Source organism: Dermacentor variabilis, chromosome 3, assembly GCF_050947875.1.
Source record: "Dermacentor variabilis isolate Ectoservices chromosome 3, ASM5094787v1, whole genome shotgun sequence".
Lineage (NCBI taxonomy): Eukaryota > Metazoa > Arthropoda > Arachnida > Ixodida > Ixodidae > Dermacentor > Dermacentor variabilis.
The window spans coordinates 214,383,298-214,406,082 of record NC_134570.1 but is presented as its reverse complement, the minus strand read 5'-3'; the positions used below and the strand labels follow the sequence as shown (position 1 = coordinate 214,406,082).

The 22,785-nt window shown below is 45.6% G+C and overlaps 1 protein-coding gene across 2 annotated transcripts in view; it reads left to right on the top strand.

Moving 5' to 3' along the window:
* The window catches only part of D2hgdh (D-2-hydroxyglutaric acid dehydrogenase), a 106,633-nt gene extending 95,408 nt beyond the window's left edge, over positions 1–11,225 (top strand). For both annotated transcript variants that reach the window (XM_075686838.1, XM_075686837.1), the window contains exon 8: positions 9,202–11,225. In XM_075686838.1, coding sequence (XP_075542953.1) covers positions 9,202–9,627 — 426 coding nt within the window. In that variant the 3' untranslated portion in view covers positions 9,628–11,225. The remainder of the gene's footprint in view (positions 1–9,201) is intronic.
* Positions 11,226–22,785: the final 11,560 nt, after the last annotated feature.

Below are 22,785 nucleotides of genomic sequence, written 5' to 3'. Positions count from 1 at the left end.
CAAAGTTAAAGAAAACATAACATTTCAGGAAGCTCACAAACATGTGTCATGATTTCCACTTACAAGTTACAGCGATGTGGTGCGACAGTGATGATCATGACACGGAAGGCAACAACACAGGCATTTAAGGCCCGACAGTGGCAGAACCTGCGCGTTACGTAAGCCTCATGAATGCAATCGTCGTGATGAGAACAGCACCCTGCAATGAAAAAGGCGCCCCGCAACTTCTGCAGTGCTACCACACCTATGCATGGAGAATATGCAACGCCAATGAGGAATCTGCCATGCAAGTGTTTGCCGAGAAGAGGGGGCTGGCAGAAAAGCTGACTCGCAGATTCAGTAAGTTTCAGGCCGCTGTCGTCGCTGCTAGGCCGCCGCAGCATCAAAGGAAAATAACAGACCTTTGTCGTGCAAAGTGAATAAATATTGCATGTTTTGCCCTTTCATCACACTCTCTCGAGTTTCGTTTTTGACAGGTAAGTGGTCGATCTCATGCTATTTCGGTTAAGCAGTACTACCGTTTAGTACGTACTTTTTCTGAGCTCCGGCCAACTACGGTTTAACAAGGTTTCACTGTATTCCATAAAGACCGTGATGACTGTCACACCGCATCAGGTGGCGTGGCAATTATAGCTCGAAGGTCGGTTGCTTGCCAGCATCTACGTCTTCAAACAAATCTAGAAGCAGTAGCTATTAGAGCCATGCTATTTGACAGACTTGTGATGGTATGCTCTTTGTATATCCCACCCAACTACAGCCTAGAGCTTTGAAAATTTGAGTCACTAGTTAATGAGCTCCCCAAACCCTATGTCTTGACAGGTAATCTAAATGCCCTTAATTGGCTCTGGGGCGACCCTCGTTGTGATGCAAGAGGTCTTACAATTGAAAACTTTTTTCTGTGTTCTGGTGCAGTTCTACTGAATAAAAAAGAACCCACCTTCTATAGCGCCACACATCAGACATATTCAGTTGACTTAACCATAGCGTCTCTAACTCTAATGACATACCTTGACTGGAAGGTCATAAAAAAACCCTTATCGAAGTAATCACTTCCCTGTTCTTTTAAATGTAACAAAACAAGCTGGTTGCCTTCCACAGGTTCCCTGATGGAAAATCAACATGTCGAACTGGGAGCTGTTTCAAAATACCGTATTACATGTTTACAGCGGGATGATTTGATTTCTTTTAATATAGATGATGCTGTGGCATGTTTGGCAGGTTTTAATATTGACGCCGCCAAAAGATGCATAAAACAAAGTAATGGATTTGCTAATAAGCGTTGTATACCTTGGTGTAATGACGAATGCAAAGAGGCACAGAAAAAACAAAATAAAGCTTGGGGCTTGCTTTACAACTGTCCAACAACAGAGAATCTCATTAATTTCAAGCAGGCAAAGTCACAGGGTAGGAGAACACATCGACCTGCTAAGCGAGACATTTGGGAAAGATACATATGCAATATCAAATCTTACAAGGATGAGAGTAAGGTGTGGAACAGGGTAAACAAATTACAAGGCCGGGAAACACAACTGCTTCCCTTAGTAAACACTCAAGGTGACAGCATGAAAGATCAGGCAGATTTCCTGGGCGAGCATTTTCAAAGTATTCCTAGTACATCACCACACCAACTTTCCTCAAGTTCGAGGATGCGTAGAGCGAGAGCGCCTTGAACGAAAGTGTGCAATAGATTAACCTTACAACCGTACGTATAGTCTCGCTGAATGCAAGGCTTCTCTCAGTTATTGCAGCAAATCAGCGCCATGTGGTGACCACATAATATGTGCAACGATCAAGAACATGCATTCAGAAACATTGAACACACTTCTGTCTCTTTACAATACCATGTGGGTGCCTGGGCATATTCCATCGTCATGGAGAAAAGTGATTGTTATCCCAATTCATAAACAACGCAAAGACACCGCTTTAGCCAGCAGTTATAGGCCAGTAGCACTAACAAGCTGTATGTGCAAGTTATATGAAGAAATGGTAAGCCGGCACCTTATCTATTCCCTCCAAAGCAACCATCTGCTTGACCCCTTTCAGTGGTGTTTCAGGGAAGGTAGGTCAATAAAAGACCACCTTGTTCGCATTGAGGCAAACATTAGAGATGCTTATATACACAAACAATTATTTCTCTCTGTATTTCTTGACTCGGAGAAAGCCTACGACACAGCATGGCTATTTGGAATCCTCCAAGGACTGTCTGCAATGGGTGTACGCAGAAACATGTTGAACATGATAAAAAGCCACTTGTCTATTCACACATTCCACGTTCCAATGCCCTGTCCAGGCGTTTCCCTCACTATACTGGCATGCCACATGGAGGCATGCTTAGTTGCACCCTCTTCATCGTGAAAATGAATTTCCTTCAGAGAGTCATTCCATCCTCAATGCTTTATTCAATATGTGTCGATGATGTGCAGCTAGGATTTAAGTCTTGTAACCTTGCACTCTGCGAGCACCAAGTCCAGCTTGGACAGAACAAAGTGTCAAAATGGGCAAATGAAAATGGCGTTAAGTTAAGCCCCCTCAAAAGCTCCTACGTACTTTTCTCTAGGAGAGGCTTTATACAAGATCCTGATGTTATGCTGCACAGACAACACATATCAGTCAACACTGAACATAAATCTTTAGGCATTATATCAACTCAAAACTAACTTTCATTCCTCATATCAAGTATCTCAAAGCTAAATGCCTGAAAACAATGAACATCCTGAAAATACTGTCACACACAACATGGGGTAGCGACAAGAAATGCCTCATAACCTCTACAGGAGCCTTGCATGATCGCGGTTCGACTGCAATGCCATAGTGTATCACTCTGCTACCCCCAGTGCTATCAAGATGCTGGACCCTGTGCATCATCTTATTATCCGCCTTGCCACTGGTGCCTTTAGGACAAGTCCGATTCAAAGCCTCTATGTCGAATCAAACAAATGGTCCCTTGATTTGCAACGGTCACGTTCTACTCTTAATTATTTTCTGGAAGTACGTACTGACAAAGACAATCCTTGTTATCCCACCATCAACTATATGACCTCTGCAGTGCTCTTTCATAACAAACCTGCAGTGAGGGAGCCATTCTCACTTCATGTGAGGAGGCTGAGCAAGGATATGGACATTCCAATTCTTGAAAATTGCCTAATGGCTCCTGCTAAGCATTTCCGCCGTGACTGTGGCACATCATTGACTGCGACATGTCATTTGTAGAGGTAACGAAGCATGCTCCAGAGGCCCACATTCATAAGCATTTTCTAGAATTACAACTTAAGTACTCGTGCCCAGAAAATTACGCAGATGAGTCCAAATTGCATGCTTGTGTGTCATATGCAACCGTCGGCCAATCTTATTCAGAGTCCAATGTTCTTCACCCTCACACAAGCATCTTTACAGCAGAGGCGTATGCACTATGTTCCACTGCAAAACATGTCAAGCAGTCAAAACTACATAAGGCAGTCATATACACACTCGTTAAGTGTCGTAAAAACATTGATGTCATGCTGCAAACATAGAAATCCAGTAATTGCTTATCTTTTATCTCTCCTATGTGCTATTTATGCCTCTGGCAACATGTAAAGTTATGCTGGCTGCCTGGACACTGAGGTATCGAAAGTAATACCCCTGTCACATGGGAAGATTCAATGTCATTTGAATCGAATGGCATTCGATGCATTGAATGCCATTTGGTTCCTTGAGGTGCTACACAGTAAAATATAATGGTATTCGCAAATGATAGCACTGACGATCTGGAACAAAATTTGTGAAATTCAAAGAAATTTTGTGCCTTTTAAACGCGTTTAAGAACTTTTGCGAGTGCTTTTAAAACGGATTAAAACATTTTGACGTCAATTATTCACAACTAAAAGCACTTCGATCAACACATCCAATATGGCCAACCACCACAACAGACTCCTGATGCAAAGAGTAATAGTACTTGAGCACAGCCCGTGGTGAAAATATCATCACGGCAAAAATAGTTATTCTTTTTTATAAGTTTAAAAAATATCTTCCAACTTTGCTGATGCACGCATTATTTTTTCGTGTTGCGTGTCGCTGTTGTCTATCTGGGGTCAAGAGTACACATTCGGTTTGAAATCGAATGCGAATGAGTTCCCCTAACTCATTCGATGGCAAATGTCATTCCATTCAAATGACATTAAATTTTCCCGTATAAATCCTGATTAGTGGGATTATGTATGAATGCCATTCGATTTGAATGACATTAAATCTTCCCATGTGACAGTGGTATAACTTGCTGGCATACCGAATTGTTACTTCCTTAGGTATGAATGCTTGCAACATGTCCATAACTCTTCCAGTCATAGACCTAAAGCCATACTTAAAGAGAAAACTGAGAACCTACTGGCAGCATAAGCGAGATGCTGAAATCCTTAATAAACTCCACGTAGTTTAGCCATATTTAGGCTATTGGCCATCACTGACCAAGTCAGGACAAAGTGATGTCCTATTGTGTCATCTCAGAATAGGGCACACTTATGGCACACATAGTTTTTTGTTGACTGGTGGTGAACATCCAGTGTGGTAGATGTGGGGAGACGATCAATGTTCAGCATGTGCTTCTGAAATGTCACGAAACACAAGCCGAGAGGAAAAGACACTTCCCTTTGGCATGCAGGCAGTGTATACCACTTCACCTGGCACTGTTCCTAGGCAAAGAACCGCTATTTGACATGACATCTGTTTCAGTCTTTTTAAATGGCATTGATACGCTCCACGTTTTCTGTCCGCAATAAATTCGTAGCACCACCTCCTACGAGAAGCCACTGTTGCGATGTCAACCTTTAGTTGTTATAGCACATGCCTCCGGGCCCTTGTACTCAAGGGACCTGCTGAGGCTGTGGTGCTACTCATCATCAGCCATCACTTGTTCATTTTTTGTAAATGTTATGCTATCACAACCTTGTTGCACATCTTATACTCGTAGCTTACCCAACTTCAGTAATTATCGTATTTTTAATTGCTATATATTTTAAGCAATTTACAGCTCTTGAGTATTAGGCCTCTATACTGCGACGTCACATGAGCCATTAGTACGTTGAGTACTCATCATTGCTGCCTTGGCACTCTTTGGTCACACTTGGCTCGTGTGCCATCAAACACCACATATCATCAATGTGAGTCATATATGGAAGTATTAGGAGGACCTGGGCTTGTTGGCGTTATTAAATTACGGGTGGCACAAAACAGATAGTGACAGGAACACAGTGCTAACTTCCAACAAATTAGTTATTCTGGAAGAAGTGCAAATGTGTAGTATTAGATCATGTAAAAATGACATAAGAGAAAGACAAAATTGTAGTTTATATAATGTACCTAGGCCATCAACTTTAATATATTGTACTTCCCTAAGGTGGAAAAAGGGGCTTCTCGGTGATTCATTATGAGCAGTGGACACACTTGGTACTAAGTCAGTACAAGGTGTGTCATGTCAATACTTTTGTCCTTGCCTGCAATGCACTACATCGACAGCTCAAGTGAGAGCACAGGTGATGTCATGCTAATGCATGACAATCTCAACCATCATATAGGTAGTATCTCTTTGCCCCTAGTATCTCTTGCATTAGTTGGTCACTGTGCCGATGCAAGATTTGAGTTTCATTGAGAGAGTCAACTTTGATTGACGCCAGCAATCACGGTGCCAGACGCAGCTTCCCTCCGCCTAAAAGACAGCCGAGATCCCTTGCATCTCAACGGCTGCCTCGGCTAGCAGGATGGCCCAGACCTGGTCTCACTTTTCTGAGCTGAGCAGCAGGGTCTCCCACTGTTGTAGGTTTTGAATTTTGTGGCCCTTGAAAGGAGCCACCTTCCAGCATGCCCATAGTATATATGGCAGGTCTGCCCCACCCTTACATAATTTACATTGATCGTTGTATTGCCCCAGATAGAACCTGCTGCAGGCCACTGGGTTAGGATACACGTTTGTTTACAGGAAGTGCCAGGCTACCGCCTGTTCCTTGTTTAGCTCAGGATGAGCTGGTGATATCGGGCCTTTCCCAGCTGATAGTAATCAGTGATTTCTTTGTAGCTGACCATGCGGTCTCCTCTCGTTCCTAGCTAGGCTGGCTCACTTGCTTGGCGAGTAAATTCTCTAGCTACATTGTGAGCCGCCTCGTTGTCATGGAGAGAGGAGTGCACGGGCGCCCAAATAATTTGGATCGTCCTGCAATGATGGTCACTGTTATTACTTAGTATTTTGAGCACCTCTGGTGAAATGTCCTTTCTCGAAATTATGAACTGCGATCTTTGAGTCGCTTATAATAATTCCAGCTTTGGTGTAAGCCCCCGATAATGCTATTGCTGATTCCTCTACAACTTTGGTGTTGTCCATTTTCACAGTTTCACTCACTAGGGGTACTCTGCCCCCTCTACCCTTCTACCGCTATGACGGCCATCCCTTTGCATTCTCTATATTCTGCGGCATACACGTAGGCCACACCTCCTACGTCATGGCATTTGCACTCAAGGTGCTGCACCCTTGCCCCTCATCACTCCTTGTGGTGCTCCAGCTGCATGTTCTTTGGCAGTGGAAGAATTTTAAGGTTCCTCCATGTCTCTAGTAGGATGCCGAGTTTCGTGCCATGTTGGCACTTCATAGTGAATGCTTAGTTTCCATAGAATGTGTCACCGCATGGGCCGCTGTGTGAGTATTTCCTATTCAGCGGTGATGTGCACCTCGATTAGTTCATCAAGCGTGTTGTGCAGCCTCAACTCTCAGAATTTGTCGTTGGGTGTTGTTACTGGGGCGCCAATTGCCTATTTGAACACTTGTCTGGTGATGCCTTCCATCTTGTTTTTCTCTGCCACACCAAATGTTAGGTACGGTGCCACATATACAGTGTGGCTGATGATGAAGACCTGCACTAAATGAATTAGGCCGACCTTCCTCATGCCGTAGTGTCTATTGGCAATCCATTTAATAAGTCTTTTCTTCAACTGTGAGGCTTTTCTTTCGAGGAACCCATATGGGTTTCCTTTGTAGCAATTGCTACGAACGGGTAGATGTCTGATTTTCCCTGCTTTAATTACTTCTCCCCACGTTGCGGGTTTCCGCAGAACTATCATGTCAAACTCTTGCCTTTGCTTCGTGTTGTCGACTAATTCGACTTCACCCTGCCATCTGCTAGCCGCCTGGTTAGCTCAGATGGTAGAGTGGCTGCCCCTGAAAGGCGGTGGTCCCAGGTTTGAGTCCCGGACCAGGTCGAATTTTTCTTCAACTGTGAGGCTTTTCTTTCGAGGAACCCGTGTGGGTTTCCTTTGTAGCAATTACTGCGAATGGGTGGATGTCTGATTTTCCCTCCTTTATTTCTTAATTATATTGAACAAGGACAATACTCCTGCCACATAATGCAAACATAATGCAAATATTAAAGAAACAAAGTAACTACTGTGCATAAAGACTAGAAAGGTGCAAAGTAATTAAAATGTTGATGGACAAGCTCTTATCATCTGATACAATGGCAGCTTACACAATCTTTCAGAAAAAACTTTTTTTAGTGAACGCAAAGTTGTTCGCCCTTTCTATTTCAAGCGGAAACAAATTGACCTATTTTAGCTCCATGGTCCTATAACAAATGGCCCTAAGTATTTTGAGTTATTGGTAAATTTGAAATTATAGTGTTAGCATTTCTAGTGCTACTGTTTGGAAAAATAATCTATTGGAAGTTACTTAAGATAATGTTGTTCAGTATACGAGGGGCAGTCAAAAAGACCCTGGAATGGTGGTTCGGTGTGCTAACGTTATGACCCATGGCAGTGCTTACCTAATCACCTTCGATGTGGGACCCTTGCGCACACATACACTTGCTCCATCGCTCCTGCCATTGTTGCAAGCAGAGGGCTTCTTTTGGAATCTGTCAGAGTTTAGCCGTCGCATTCACTTTGATGTTCTCCACAAATGAGGCCCATCCGCAGAGTAGGGAACAGCCAGAAATCACTTGGAGCGAGATCCGGAGAGTACTGAGGTTGAAGGATGACCAGAATGTTATTCTCGGCAAGAAATTGCTGCATAGCAAGTGATGTGTGGCTTGTTGCGTTATTGTGATGCAGACACCACTTGCCTTGCCTCTTGTCCCGTCGCGTCCTTCAAACCGCACCATGCACCCTCGGCAAAACTCGCACATAGTAACAGACTGTCCAGTCAAACTGTCAAAGTCACTTTGGATCTGACGATGCTTGATTTTTTTGGTCTGAGAGACGCTGCTATGTGCCACTCCAATGACTGCTGTTTCGTCACTGGGTCGTAGGCGAACACTGAAGACTCATCACCAGTGATGATCTGTTGGAGCAACGTCAGGTCCTGCATGCTCATCTCAAACAGGCCACCAGCGATTGTCGTGCAACATTCCATCTGATCCGTGTTCAGCTGCCTTGGAACAAACTTCACACTGACATCTCTCATCTTCAAATCATTGCGCAAAATGCCATGAATTGATACGTGTGAGATACCCACTTCTTGCTTTAAATTCTCGATTGTAATTCTTTGATCACGGCAAATTGATTGTTCCACTTTGGCAGTCATTTCGTCGTTTCGGGATGTGGACAGTCTCCCACTGCACTCATTGACCTCTAACATCTCCTGCCTTTTCCTAAACCGTGCAAACCTGTTGTAAACTGCGGTTTTCTTTACTGCATTATCACCATGCACTTGCTGCTGGGCCAATAGCATCTCTAAAGCTGATTTTCCCAATTTGCACATGAACTTGTTGTTCACATGTTGTTTGAACTGTGACATTGCGCTGACTGCCCACCACTCACGTCCACATAACACTGCGAGTGACACCACTGCGCCCTGAAACCTGTCCAGACCTGTTCTGCCCACGTGCAAACATACCCAGCCCCCTACCCAAGCATGTGTACGCTATCTTATCGCTCATTCGGCATCGGCAAACCATTCCCGGGAACTTTGACTGCTCCTCGATGTGTGTACAAACTGACAGCTGGGCTGGTTGCTATGAATTGCATGACGATGAGACACAAAAAAGAAAAGCGCATCAAAGTGTGCAGTCTACTTTAAAACAAGAAACACGTGATATACTAATTGGCCAATGTTCCGTGTAACAGTATCCACTAAAAGATACAAAAGGCAAGAAACTGCTAACACAAAACAACAGCATTATTCACAGACTTCTGTTGGCTTGAAAGTGTTCATGAAGGGTCATCTTCATGCTTCCCTTCTCTCAGGAATTGTGGCGCCTGCGCGAGAGCATCGGTGAAGCACTACGTCATGATGGCTATGTGTACAAGTACGACATCTCGGTGCCACTGGCCTCATATATGGATGCAGTGGCTCTGGTACGTGAAAAGGTGCGAGACACCAGTGCCGTACGTGTGTGTGGCTTTGGGCACATGGGCGACTCCAACTTGCACCTGAACATTACCGCCGCTGGCTGGGACGAGGCATTGTTGACGCGCATTGAGCCATTCGTCTACGAGTGGACAGCTTCTGTGCGGGGGAGCATCAGCGCCGAGCATGGAATTGGTCTACACAAGAAACGGCACCTGCACCTGTGCAAGACGCCTGCTGCCCTGGGGGCAATGCACAACCTCAAAAGGACTTTCGACCCTCTAGGAATTCTTAACCCATACAAGATGCTGCCTACTTTGTGACTGGGAATGTGCATTACCTGCTGTGGTAGGCACGGCAGTGCTGCGAAATAGAGGCCTCAGTGTGACATTTCTTGGAGAAGGCAGTGCTATGTATGTCACAAATGTTTACGTGCACAATGAACAGTGCAAGAAAGACGGGGACTAAGAAAACAAATGGACATGACAGGCACTGCATGTCCACTTTATACCTAGTGTTTACCCTCTACCTTTGTGCAATAGGCTCTTTTGTCGTATTATTATGCAAGGGTGCTTCTTCTTTAAGCATAAGCCTTTTGCACAAGTATGTGTAGATATATTTAAACCTCGATATGATGAGCTTCAATATAACAAAGTTCTCTATATAAAGAAATATAACTTTTTATAACTTCTTGTCCATAGGGCACCATGTATTTTGAAGCCCAATATAACGAGGTGTGTTTATACATGGTTTCAATGTAACGAAAATTCAATGCTGCCACTAAGAAATACTAAGGAAATCAATGGGAACTGCCACAGCTGCAGATAGTCAAATGGTTGAATTACATGATGTTGCCGCCAAACGCACCTCCCAAAATGCCCGCCACACGACAGAGAGCAGCTGTCGAAGTGGATCTTATGAACATAAGCACTAAATGCAAGACCGTGTTGTCATCGTGTTCCTTGTAAAGCGCAATAAGATCCAATGAGCAGATTTGCCTCAATTTCTCGGACATGACATGTGCACACAATGTTCATTTATTTATTTATTTAAAATACCTTAAAGCCCCATTTAAGGGCACTGAGTAAGGATGGCTACAAGGTAAGTGTTTCTGCAGGAGTAATCAATATAAATATGAATACAGGCAGTCACGGGATACGAAAAACATCGTTCAAATAAGTTTTTCCAGGATAAGCTTTAGACAGCGTAATCACAATAATATATTCATACACACTAAAATTAAAATAACACAAGTACAAATAACAGTGTAGGAATGCAGGTAAAAAAAAACATCCTCATACAATGTTACTACAAGCAGCTTTGAAATTTTTCCTGTGAGGCATCGCGATTCATGATTTGTTAAGCACACAATGTTATAAGGAAGACTATTCCATGCTGTTATGACATGTGGCAGTGCTGATGCATGGAATGACAGTGTATTGCCAAAGATGCACATGAAACTATGGCTATTGTTAAGGTGACGTGACATGCATGCTGGTGTCTCAAGAGGCAACACATGAGATTGATTACCATGAACGTATATGTGGAAAAGGCAAATATTTAAAACAAACATGGTCACAGATTTGCGACAAACAAAGATAACAGGTTTACAACAAACATGGTGTTCGTGAACAACAAGTCGTCGCCTGTTACCCTACTTTCATGCGATTTCAAAGCGAAGCTTCCTTTGCAGCGTCCAATAGGTACATTTCGGAGCTGCAATGGTCGAACTGTGTGAAGAGCGGTCTGCTGATAGGCATCGTCCCGCTGCAGCCAACATTATCAACCGTGGCTGCGGACTGGACACGAAAGCTTTGCAGGCTTCCCTTTGTACTGTAGGTGTGGAGATATCGCCAGCGTGCATGAAGTCGTTAATTTCGTCACCAACTCTCAAATTCAATAAAACTTTTTTGTTACTGAAGTTTGTTTTCTTCTATTGCCTGATAATCTGGAAACCTTTACAGCCCCTTCTGTCTTAAAATAATTTGTAGTGTTGCACTGTTTTGCACAACCGTACTTTGGCATAAAAGGTCAAATATTTAATATAAAGAAGCAAAGTGCCGATTTCACCGACTTCGACCTCAAACGTTTTGGGGCCCCAAAGAAATAGCGTCGAAGCCACTGCACATGCGCGAGACGCAAACTGCGTTTGGGTTTTGCGTTGGGAATGCTATTTCACCGATTTAATGGGATCCCAAATAGCGACCCCAAAAGCTTTAGGTTGGCAAACATGGCGGCACCCATCGAAGCAACGGCTCAAACCTAGCACAAAACTGTGTTCGATTCGTGGTGACGTGTGAAGTACGCAAGCTAGGAGAAGTGACTGCGGCTATTGCTTTCTTTCAACTAGCGCATGTTATGAAGATTGATTCATTAGACGCCGCTGATTCCGAATTCGATTGTGGATTTTATGGCTCATAGGCCTAACACGGCTAAGCTTGCCTGGTGAAGGCACGTAAAGTTGGTTTGCTCATAACTAAGCGCAACTAATTGTTTGCTGCTTACAAAATAACCTCTAAATTGTAATTAAACGTGAATACACCCAAGTCAAAATTACTATTCCTATCATAAAAGGGTTTATTTTATTTCAGTATTTCTAATAGCTTTTCTTTGACGCCGTAGTGGCGCTGTCAGCGCAGGACGCTATCCGCAAACACAAAGCCCTATTCTAAAGCTCTTCACTCCTGTGTGCCCCAACGCTAACATTCGCAAAGCTCTTTCAGGCCCCAAATTATTGGGGCCCCTATTCTAAAACTCTATTGTGTTTGTGCACAATTTCAATACAATCAAATTTCACTGCCGCCGCAAAGGAATGCCAAGAAAATAAATAGAAACTTCCGCAGACGGTCGAATGATTAAATTACAAGCGGCTGCTTGCAAATGCACCTCTCAAATCGCGCGACAAGAGTGACCACCAGAGTGGAGTCGCATCATGTTCGGTATAAGTTCAAGTGGGATAAGACCCTATCGCGCACTGTGTGCTTTAGGTGCGAGTGAAAATGTGCGAGGCTGAGACAAGAAAGGTGGTGGCTTCACGAGTACTGCCTTCCCCCGCGAGCAAAGAAGGGGAGTGGAGCGAGCTCGTGGTAACACCATAGAGAAATGGTAACACAACCAATAATGTGTGATATACTGGCGTTCTCCCGCATTTCAAGTCTAGTAGGCTTGAAATTCCTATATGACGCTAGCCTCCTGCATGAGGCTGACGGCGCTGCTCAACACGGCGATCACTGCAGTTGATGAACCTGCAAGCTAGGGGCTTCAGCATTGCCTTTTTGCCCTATGAAGACATTATATAACAGGGATAGAAAGAATGCAATGGCTATTTTAGAGGACAAAATTTCCGTAATACGTGCGAGTGCGTCGTAGAGAATGGAACGAACACAACTGAAAAAAAAAATTAGTTATCATCCTCTTTCTAGAAAAATAAAGAGAACATGAGCTAACGCCGCATTGTGACCTCGCATAGCCAAGCCGTACAACGTTTATAGATCTACAAACGTTGATGCCGTGCGCTTGGACCATGCGCTATATAGAACAAAGATATCTGTAATCCAGCACCTACCACTGCTTAGCACGCTCGCGCAGTTTGTAAACGGTCGCTTGCTGGACAAGTATAGTTCACACTGTAAGGTATGCTGTTAGTACTAACCAAAGCTATTTTATTCATGGGTGGAAATGTCATCCACCGAACCAAGTGGTCACACAATGTAATCTGCAGCTAACAGTTTGAATGCTTGTCAAGGTATAACAGTACAGTTCAGGCACGTACCCAGGGGTTTTTTTCGGGGGGGGGGGGGAGGCAACCCAAGGTAGCTTTTCTAGGTAAATGAGGGGGGTGGGGTACCTTTACCAGTATAAATATGAACAACGCCCGCCATTCGCCATATAAAGATGCGTAAACCCACAAAAGAGAAATGAAATAAGGTGTACCTTACAGGTACGTCTGTGAGATATACCTCTTCTTTACTTGGCAAACAAGGAACCACATCGAATGGACTCGCGCAGGAAAGAAGCACAGCAAGAACAAGTAAACAAACGAAAGTGCAAAATAAAGATTTCTATCAGCCTATTTTATGTCCACTGCAAAACAGAGAGAGAGAAAACTTTTATTGTGAAGTTTGAGTGGAGTTTTCTTTCCCAGCGGTGTGGGCTAGCGTGGGGGAGGCGTCTGCTTTGCCGCGACGCTATCAGCCCATTCCGCCAACCGTATCTGGTCTTGCGGGTTGGAAGTTTTCGTCTTCGTTTCCCACTCGTCATGTGTGGGAGCTCGCTTAAAGAGTTCTCTCGGGGGAGGGTTCTTTTGGCATGCCCACAAGATGTGATCTTGGTCCGCCAGGGGGCAGCTACAATGTTTGCAGTTTGGTGGATATTCGCCACCGGTCATTGCAGCTAGCCATTTTGGACTAAGTACAGATCTAGTCTGTACTCTCCTGAGGTTAGTGGCCTGTATTCTTGTTAGTGCCTCGTGCGGGGATGGATATATTCGCCTGGATTCGCGGTAATAAACGGTCATTTCGTTATAGGTATGGATACCTTCGTGTCGGTCAACCCCGTCGGGCAAGCCCACCTCCCGGTTACTAGCTGCTCGGGCGGCTAGGTTAGGGTGGCTAGAATTGGGAGGTGTGAAGACCGGGGCGCCGCCGCCATTGCCTAGGGAGGCCCCACTAAGCGTTCCTCCCACTGGGGTAAAATTTGGCGCTTCCGTCGGGGGCGCGGGTAGGGTGGCTAGCGCGGAGGCGCCGTGAGCTCATTTGTCAGTCTCGTAGGCCACGGTGCAGTGCAAAGTAACTCTCGTGGTTGGTATAGTGACGCGGTGCCTTCAAAGGTGCCAAGTCCTCTTCCCATCTGACAACAGTTCGGTATAGTGCAGCTGTATTTTCCTCGCGTTTCCTAAATTTCGATCGCTTCACAACACAGCGAATCAAAGTGGCACAGAATGGGATGACGTGAAAGTCAGAGTGCGTGAGTGCTTCAGGTCTTGGGGCGAGCTTCGAGCGCGCGAGGGGCGTGGGGAGATTAAAGTCGTCTATGACGCGATCCTCCTGCTATCGAGGCCACTTTCCGGCGGGCCTGGTGTTGCTTCGGCTCTGGCCTCACTCCAAAAGAAACTTTGGATTCTCCTGCAGCGACGCTGGGACGGCTTGAGGGCCACAGCCTGAGCAGAGCTGTGGGAAATGGAAGCGTGGTGCAGCAGAAACGTCCTACGTAAGCATCTTTCAAGGAAGAACACAACCCTCTTTTCCCTAATAGATCCAAGTGGTGGTAGCTCAGTCGACTCACCAGATGGAGTTCTTGCACTGGCGAAGCAGTTTTACATGACCTTGTGTGCCTCTCCAGTTGCCTCACCAGCTGTCTTTCCGTTTGCTTCACCAGCTGAGCCGCCACAAGCGTGCGACTCAGCCATAGATGAGGACGAGCTATTTTCGGCCTTGAAGTCTATGAAGCGTAATCGCAGTCCAGGATCCGATGGTCTGACAGTCAAATGTTATGTTGAATTTTGGACACTGTTAGTGAAGCCGTTCATATCACTGGTGAACAGGCTACTCGGTGAAGGGACTTAACGTCTCAACGAGAGGGGCTAATCACTCTCCTTTGTAAGGACGAGTCGAGGAGCTCCGATCTGAGAGCATGGCGTCCAATCACGCTTCTGAACTGCGATTATAAGCTCATAGCAAAGTGCTAGCTGTGTACGCGACTCACACCAGTGCTCAGCACTGTTTTGGGTCCATACCGGGCATGTAGTGTCCAGGGGCGCTCTACTCAGCTTCACGGTTTATCAGTGAAGGACCTTCTCCTGGAGGGAAATACCAGGAAAATTTCCGGTATTCTTTGCTCCTTCGATCAGGAGAAGGCTTTCGACATCATTAGCCATAGGTACATTTTCCGTGTTCTGGAAGAGGCTGGTTTTAGTGTGGGTTTTCGGCAGATGGTCCAAGCTTTGTATTCTCGACCGACTTCTGCTGTTGTCATACGGGACGGCGTCTTGGGGGGGGGGAGGGGGGCTTCTGGATCCCTCAGCATGTCTATACAACCTCATTCAGACACTCGAGGACAGGTTCACTCGTGCATTTAGCACTACGCGACTGCACGCAAAAGTTGTGAAGAATTTCTTGTTTCTAGCAGCCAATGTGCGACAGATTGGCTGCAGGAGGCATTCCACTGATCTAACACGATCGGTGTCTAGGTTTTATTGTATAACACGTATTCACTTTTTTCTCAAAAGCTTAAATCAGTGTGTCATCCACAACAAAGCCAAGGAGGTTAAGCCCTGCGTTTTGTAAAAATGTGATGTTATGCAATAACTGTGTTATTTCCAATAAACATGTATTAAGTCGCAAGCGCTTTGTACTTTCTAGAATTTCTTCACCACAGTGCTGATATATTGCATGATCAAACTTCCTCCATTTAAAGTAATGTTACAATCCCAAATATGTGACTTATGTGCGGGCGACACATTCAAGGTTATTCCAATGCGCTGGCCTTGCGCGGCAATTCCTATGAACTATATTTTCGGTAAGGCATAAGCGCGCTAATCTCGGCAAGAGGTGGTGGCAAAAACCGTTGCTGTGTCGGCTGCGTAGTCGATGCTTGCTGTTTCCATGTGGAATGAGAGCAGCGAAACATCATTAAATTCTCTCAGCATCTACAATGTAGAGAAAAAAGTCTGGTCAGATTTTAACGCATTCAAACACAAAAACTAAGCACTACCAAATCATTTTCCCGCTCGGAGGTATGCAGACGCCCCGAGAAACTACGGCGCCCCGGCCGGCAGCGCCGTCACGTGGCAGGAACGCGTTTTGGGGCCAGCTTCCGGAGGCCGGTCTTCACACCTCCCCATTCTAGCCACCCTAGCTAGGTGGCGTTAGGTTAGAGAGGCTAGAAGGAACCTTCTATATAGTTAGGTGGGCAGCCTCATTGCCAGGGTTGCCCACATGAGCCGGTACCCACACCAAATTCAATTGATTGAGGTCTTTGTTGATGATTCTAAATGCTGGAGGGGAAATGAAACCTGAGGTGTAGTTACGAATCGCTGTTTTCGAGTGGGATATAATAATCTTGGTGCCCGGAATGGAGGTGCCCATGGCGATGGCGGCCTCTTCCGCCTCCACAATGGAAGATGTGTTTACCGTCGCACAGCTGATGGTGTGTCCGTCGCCAGTAGTGACGGCTATGGTGTGTCGACCATCACTGGTGCGAGCAGCATCCACGTATATGGCGGGTTGGTTTTTGTAGCATTGCCAGAGTGCCGCCGCCCTAGCTTTGCGTCTACTGCTGTTTTCAGTGCTCATGTTTTTCGGAAGCGGGGGGATAATGACCTTGGTCCGGATAGTGTTAGGTATTAGCTGTCGTTGCGGGATGTCTAAGGCTGGGCGATACCCTGGTGTCGAGGATCCGCTGTCCCGCGTGTGTGCCAGATAATCGAACTGTTTGAGCCCATTTGTGGGCCTCTATGATTTCCTCAACGTTATTATGCACGCCTAGACTCAAGAGTGCCTCCGTATTAGTCCATTTTGGTAGCCCAAGAGCCTGTTTGAATAACGTTCGGATTAGACCGTTAATCCGTTCCAAATCCCTCTTCCTGAGATGCAGGTAAGGGCAGACATACGCCCCTCGGCTCAGAAAAAAATCCTGGATTAGCCTGCAGGCATCTTTCTCCTTAACTCCGTGCCGTCGGTTGGAGACCCTCCTGAGAAGGTTCTGTAATTGCCTAGCTGTAGTTTGGAGTCGTGCTACGGCTTCTTAGTTGTGCGTGTTTTGCTGGATCCATAATCCTAACACTCTGATTTTAGGAACAGGTGGGGCATACCCGGTTGTCCAGCTACCTGCACTTGAATGTGTGTGGGTATATTGGCAGCCGAATTTGCGGGATTTTTGTGCCGGACTATAAGCAATTCTGATTTTTTCGGCGAACAGCTGAGGCCATTGTTGCGAGCGTGTTTCTGCACTGCGTCAGCCGCTGCCTGCAGTGATTCTGAAATTTCTCCATCCGACCCAGTGCACGTCCAGATCGTTACATCATCGGCGTAGATGGCGTGCCTGATATGAGGAATCTCTTTGAGCTGTCGGGATAAGCCACTCATGGTGGTATTAAAGAGGAAAGGAGAAAGTACTGCTCCCTGTGGTGTACCTATAGTGCCGAGCTCTATGGTTTTACTTTCAATATCGCCTATGTTTATGGTGACAGTACGTCCCTTGAGGAATGTGGTAATATAGGTAAATGTTCTCTTACCTACGTTCATGTTGGATACGTTTTCTAGAATGGCTCGATGTGAGACATTGTCAAACGCTTTGTGTATGTCTAATGCTAACACTGTTCGAGTTACGCGTATAGGCGCTGGGTTAAGGATATCATTTTGTACTTGCCACAGTATGTCTTGGGTGCACAGTTTGGGTCGAAAGCCGATCATTGTCTCTGGGAAGAGGTTGTTGGTTTCGGCATAGTCAATCAGCCTATTGAGAACTACATGCTCCATAGCCTTACCAAGACAAGATGTAGGGGATATGGGTCTGAGGTTCTCTAGACTGAGTGACAAAATCGTCGTCATGCGGCCTTTTCAAAATGGCGTCGTACTTGACACCTCCGGAGCGTCTGCTGTTCTTGAAGAGTCTTTTCATCGACTGAGGCAATGAAGTGTGCAACAGAAATGAACAAAGCGTAATGAGTCTGAGCATTTCACTCTTCAACAGTGTACCCGCCGTGGTTGCAATGCTTAGTGGCTACGGTGTTGGGCTGCTAAGCACGAGGTCGCGTGATCGAACCCCGGCTACGGCAGCCGCGTTTCGATGGGGACGAAAGGCGAAAACACCCGTCTACTTAGAACCCCAGATGGTCCAAATTTCCGGAGTCCCCCCCTACGGCGTGCCTCATTACCAGATCGTGGTTTTGGCACCTAAAACTCCAAAATTAATTACATCTTCCAAAGTCTGGGGTTCATTTCACTGCTGAGCCCGTTTTACTCAGGAAATTTCACTGCCAACTGAAGTGAAACTTGACAATAGTTGCAGCGAAGCAAGCATTTTATTTCACTTCAATAAAGAATTAGGCTTTCGCCATTCCACTATGATAGGCTAGGGGAAACGTATAAAATTACGCGCTAATAAATTTATTTTTGTGGTTATCGCCTTATATGGGAAAAGAGGAAAAGTTTGAAGTACGAATTATTTGCAGCCTCGCGGAGGAACAGTGGATGGCGGTTATGAGGGCGTGCGCGGGGCTTCACTGCAGACTTAATTAAGTTGTATCCGACTATAGTGTCCTTTTCTTTTTTATTAGCTCTGGAAGAATTATAGAGAAATATATATTTGCAGAAAAATCACAGGTTCTTTTGTATCCCTCGTTTACTGCTCTACCAAGTGAAGTGGTAAAACCGACTCGTATTGTTATTTGGGCAGTTGCGTAATGATGCGTGGCCGCCGGTCCCGTACAACCGCGTAGAGCGCAGGTCGCTGCAGTTCTAGACGTACTGCGCCCACCGCGGAAGGTTAGAAAAACACTTACATAAGCACAGCGGAGAAGTGGCTATGTCAGGCGGCTCGACTTATAACTGTAAAAGTGTCATTCAAGTGTCAAGAAGTAGAAGTGCCTTCCTGGACATAAGCGGTGCATACGACAGCGTGAACAGGGAACTCCTGTGGAACATATTAAAAGATGAAGGTATCGGTCATGAGGTAATTGATTTTCTACAGGAAATATATCGAGAAAACAATGTGGAAATAACATGGGAAGGAATTAAGAGTACGACAACTGTGGAGGTACACAAAGGATTAAGGCAAGGTTGCTCTCTATCACCGCTGCTGTTCATGCTTTATATGATAACTACGGAAGAAGGCTACAAGGAAGCAATCTAGGCTACAATCTGTCGTACAGTTTAGGCGGAAAGGTTGTTGAGCAACGACTACCTGGTTTAATGTATGCGGACGATATTGTACTGTTAGCAGATAGCCAGAAAGATTTGCAAACCCTGGTAAATTACTCTGGAGACGAAGGAAACAGTCTAGGATTCAGTTTTAGTGCAGCTAAGTCCGCTGGGGTGTTTTTCAACGATACAACTGATCAGGAGCTTACAATACAAGGCCCTGAAATACTCCAAGCGGCCGAATACAAATATCTCGGGGTATGGATAAACAAAGGGCAGAGGTACACGGAAAAGCACGAACAGTCTCCCATAGCAAAATGGCGAAGAGATGCTGGGATAATGAAACAAGGCATTGTGGTGGTACAACAGGTATCAGGTACTGAGAGGTATTTGGAAGGGAGTAATGGTGCTGGGGCTTATTTTCGGGAATGCGATCCTGTGTTTAAGGGCAGAAGCTCAGTCGAGACGAAGTAAATCAGAGAGCTGTTGGAAGGTTAGCACTAGGTGCCCACGGGAAAACCACAAACGAAGCAGTACAAGGATATATGGGCTGGGCATCGTTCAAAGCACGGGAAGCTCAGAGTAAAATCCTATACGAAAAACGCCTGAAGAAATTGGACGATAACAGGTGGGCAGCTAAGGTATTTAAATACCTATACAGAAAGAGCGTTGACTCATAATGACGGAAAAGAACTAGGAAGCTAACGAATAAATATACCAAACACGAGGACGAAGAAAGACAGAGCATTAAACGACAGGTTAAAAGCGCGGAAGGTAAAAATTGGATAAATTCAATGGAAAAGAAGTATAGTGTTGAACTATATCGAGTCTGGAAACAGCAGATCAGGAAGGAAGCGTTTTATGATAACTCAAGAGGCAGTGCCCTACTCTTTGAAGCTAGATCAGGATGTCTTAGAACGCGGAGCTATAAAAAGAAATTTAACGAAGAAGACACATGTACTGTGTGAGGTAAATCTGGAGAAACAATAGAACACATCATACTAAAATGTGATGGTATCCATCCCGATGTCGATGCGGGCACAGTCACGCTTCCTGAGGCCCTATAGGGTTCAGAGATAACAATAGTCATGTAAATAAATATGCGGTGGAAATTAGCAAAAAGCGATTGGAGGATTGGTGGCTCAAAATCAGGGAGGTGACATAAGGTTAAAAGTGCAGGAAGACGTATTGAAAGAAAACGGCGAATTTTAATAACTTCCAACACAGTTAAACAAAAATAAAAAGCTGAGCCTGGTGGCAACTGCCAGCACACCGTTTCAAAGGGGACGCTCCTACCTTCCGTCCATCCATCCATCAGCAGCACGGCTTTCTACGTTGACCGCCGAAAAGGTAAGTTCTATTTCTCATACTTTATCGCTCGTTCTTTTTGTGTGATGAAATTTTGATTAATAAACAGATTTTGCACTTGTGAAGCCATTTTTAATACTAAATTTGTCCTTTCCTACTGCATCCTCACTACCCTAAATATGACTGAGTAGAGTTCCAGTGTCCAATATGTTGGACATCATGCTGTGCTAAAACAGCCGATAATTGTGAAATACTAAAATTCACTTTTCGCCTCTGTAACGCAAGCATAAATTTCTGAAAAGCTCACAAAAATCTGTGAACTTTAATACACCTCTGAACTCAGGAGGTTATAACACCCGATGGCTTATACCGGTTCATATTTATGCCGGCCGGTTTATGTAAGGCTCCATCTACTTTTCGATGCACGATGGACAGACTCCTTCATGACCTCAAGTGGTCCATCTGTTTCTGCTACTTAAATTACGTCATAGTTTCTACTCCTACATTTTCCACGCACCTGGATTGCTTCTCGCTCGTTCCTCATGCTTTTCACAATGCTGGCCTTCAACTTAATTCGTCTAAATGTCACTTCGGATGCCGCCAAATTATTATCCTCGGTCGTCTTGTTGATTTATCTGGTGTGCGCCCAGACCCGGGCAAAGTTCGTGCAGTACAGAAGTTTGCCGTGCAACTTGCTTAAGGTGCCTGTACTTTCTTGGGCTTGTGCTCGTATTTCCGTCGCTTAATTTACGTACAATTTTGCGGAAATCGCCCGCCCTCTGCTCTTCTGAAGGCAGACGTTTCATTTTCTTGGGGACCTAAACAAGCAACCGCCTTCTCGAAGTTTATCTCTCTCCTAACATCTCCACCCATTATGGCGCAATTCGACGCGTCTGCTCCAACAGAAGTTCGCACTGATGCCAGTGGTCATGGAATCGGTTACATTTTTTTGCCAATGTCAGCGAGGCCACGACCGCGTCATTGCCTACATCAGCCGTCTGCTTTCTCCAGCTGAGCGGAATTATTCCATTACTGAGCGTGAATATGCCTTGCACTTCTCTAGGCAGTGGCGAAATCTCGCCCTTACCTATATGGTCGGCCCTTTACAGTACCGCAGACCACCATGCGTTCTGCTGGCTTTCGTCCCTCAAAGACCCTACCGATCACCTAGGTCGCTGAGCGCGCACGCTATGCCTACTGGAATACTCGTGCACAGCTGCTTACAATGCGGACCGTTTACGCCAAGATGCCGACTGCTTGTACCACCACCCAGACGATCCTCCCGATTGCCTTCTACCTATAGTTCTGCTTCTGTATTTCGCTATCCGTTTCGCTGACCTGGCTACCAAACAGCGCCGAGATCCAAGCATACGTGGTATCATGGACAAGCTCACTTCTAGGTCATGTGATCCTTCTCTTGCATGTTCCTACTCCAGGACGGCACTTTATATCGGCGCAGCATGTACCCTAGAGTATCTGAGATGCTCCTTTTGGTCACCTCGGGCAATCCTCGCGTACGACCGTGTCCGGCGACGATTCTTTCGGCCTGGACTGCACCGACCTGTCCGCCGCTACGTCGCTTCTTGTGAGTTATGTCAACTCCGCAAGAAACCATCTGTGCTGACTGCTGGGTGACTCCAACCTCTTGACGTTCCTACCGAACCCTTCTATCGCGTTGGCGCAGGCCTCCTGGCACATTTCTCCACATCTAACAGAGGCAACAAGTGGATTGTCATCGTAACTGATTATACAACTCGGTTCGCGATCACCAGAGCCCTTCCAACAGACGTAGCCTACTTCCTGTTGCACAACATCATTGTTCACCACGGCGCTCTCTTCATCAACATACCGATCGGGGTCACTCGTTCCTCTCTGCAGTTGTGGACGACTTGCTCCGCTCCTGTTGTACAAAACGGAAACATAGTACTGCATACCATTCGCAGATGAACGGTCTTACGGAGCGGCTTAGTCGAATAATAACGCACAAGCTCTCCATGTATGTTTCTGATAATCATCGTGATTAGGATACGGCTCTTTCTTTGTCACATTCGCATGCAATTCATCACGCCACGACACTGCAGGTTACTTGCCATCTTATTACTTGTACGGCCGAGATCCAGTATTGGCTTTTAGTATAATACTGCCTACCGCTCAAGAGTCCGTGCCTCAGTATACCCCAGATGGCATTGCTCGAGCCCAAGAAACACGCCAAGTTGCTCACCGTCGCCTTTGTGCTTCTCAGAACAAGCAGAAAAGCATTTGTGGCAGTCGTTGCCGGGACGCCGATTATGTTCCCGGGGATCTTGCCCTTCT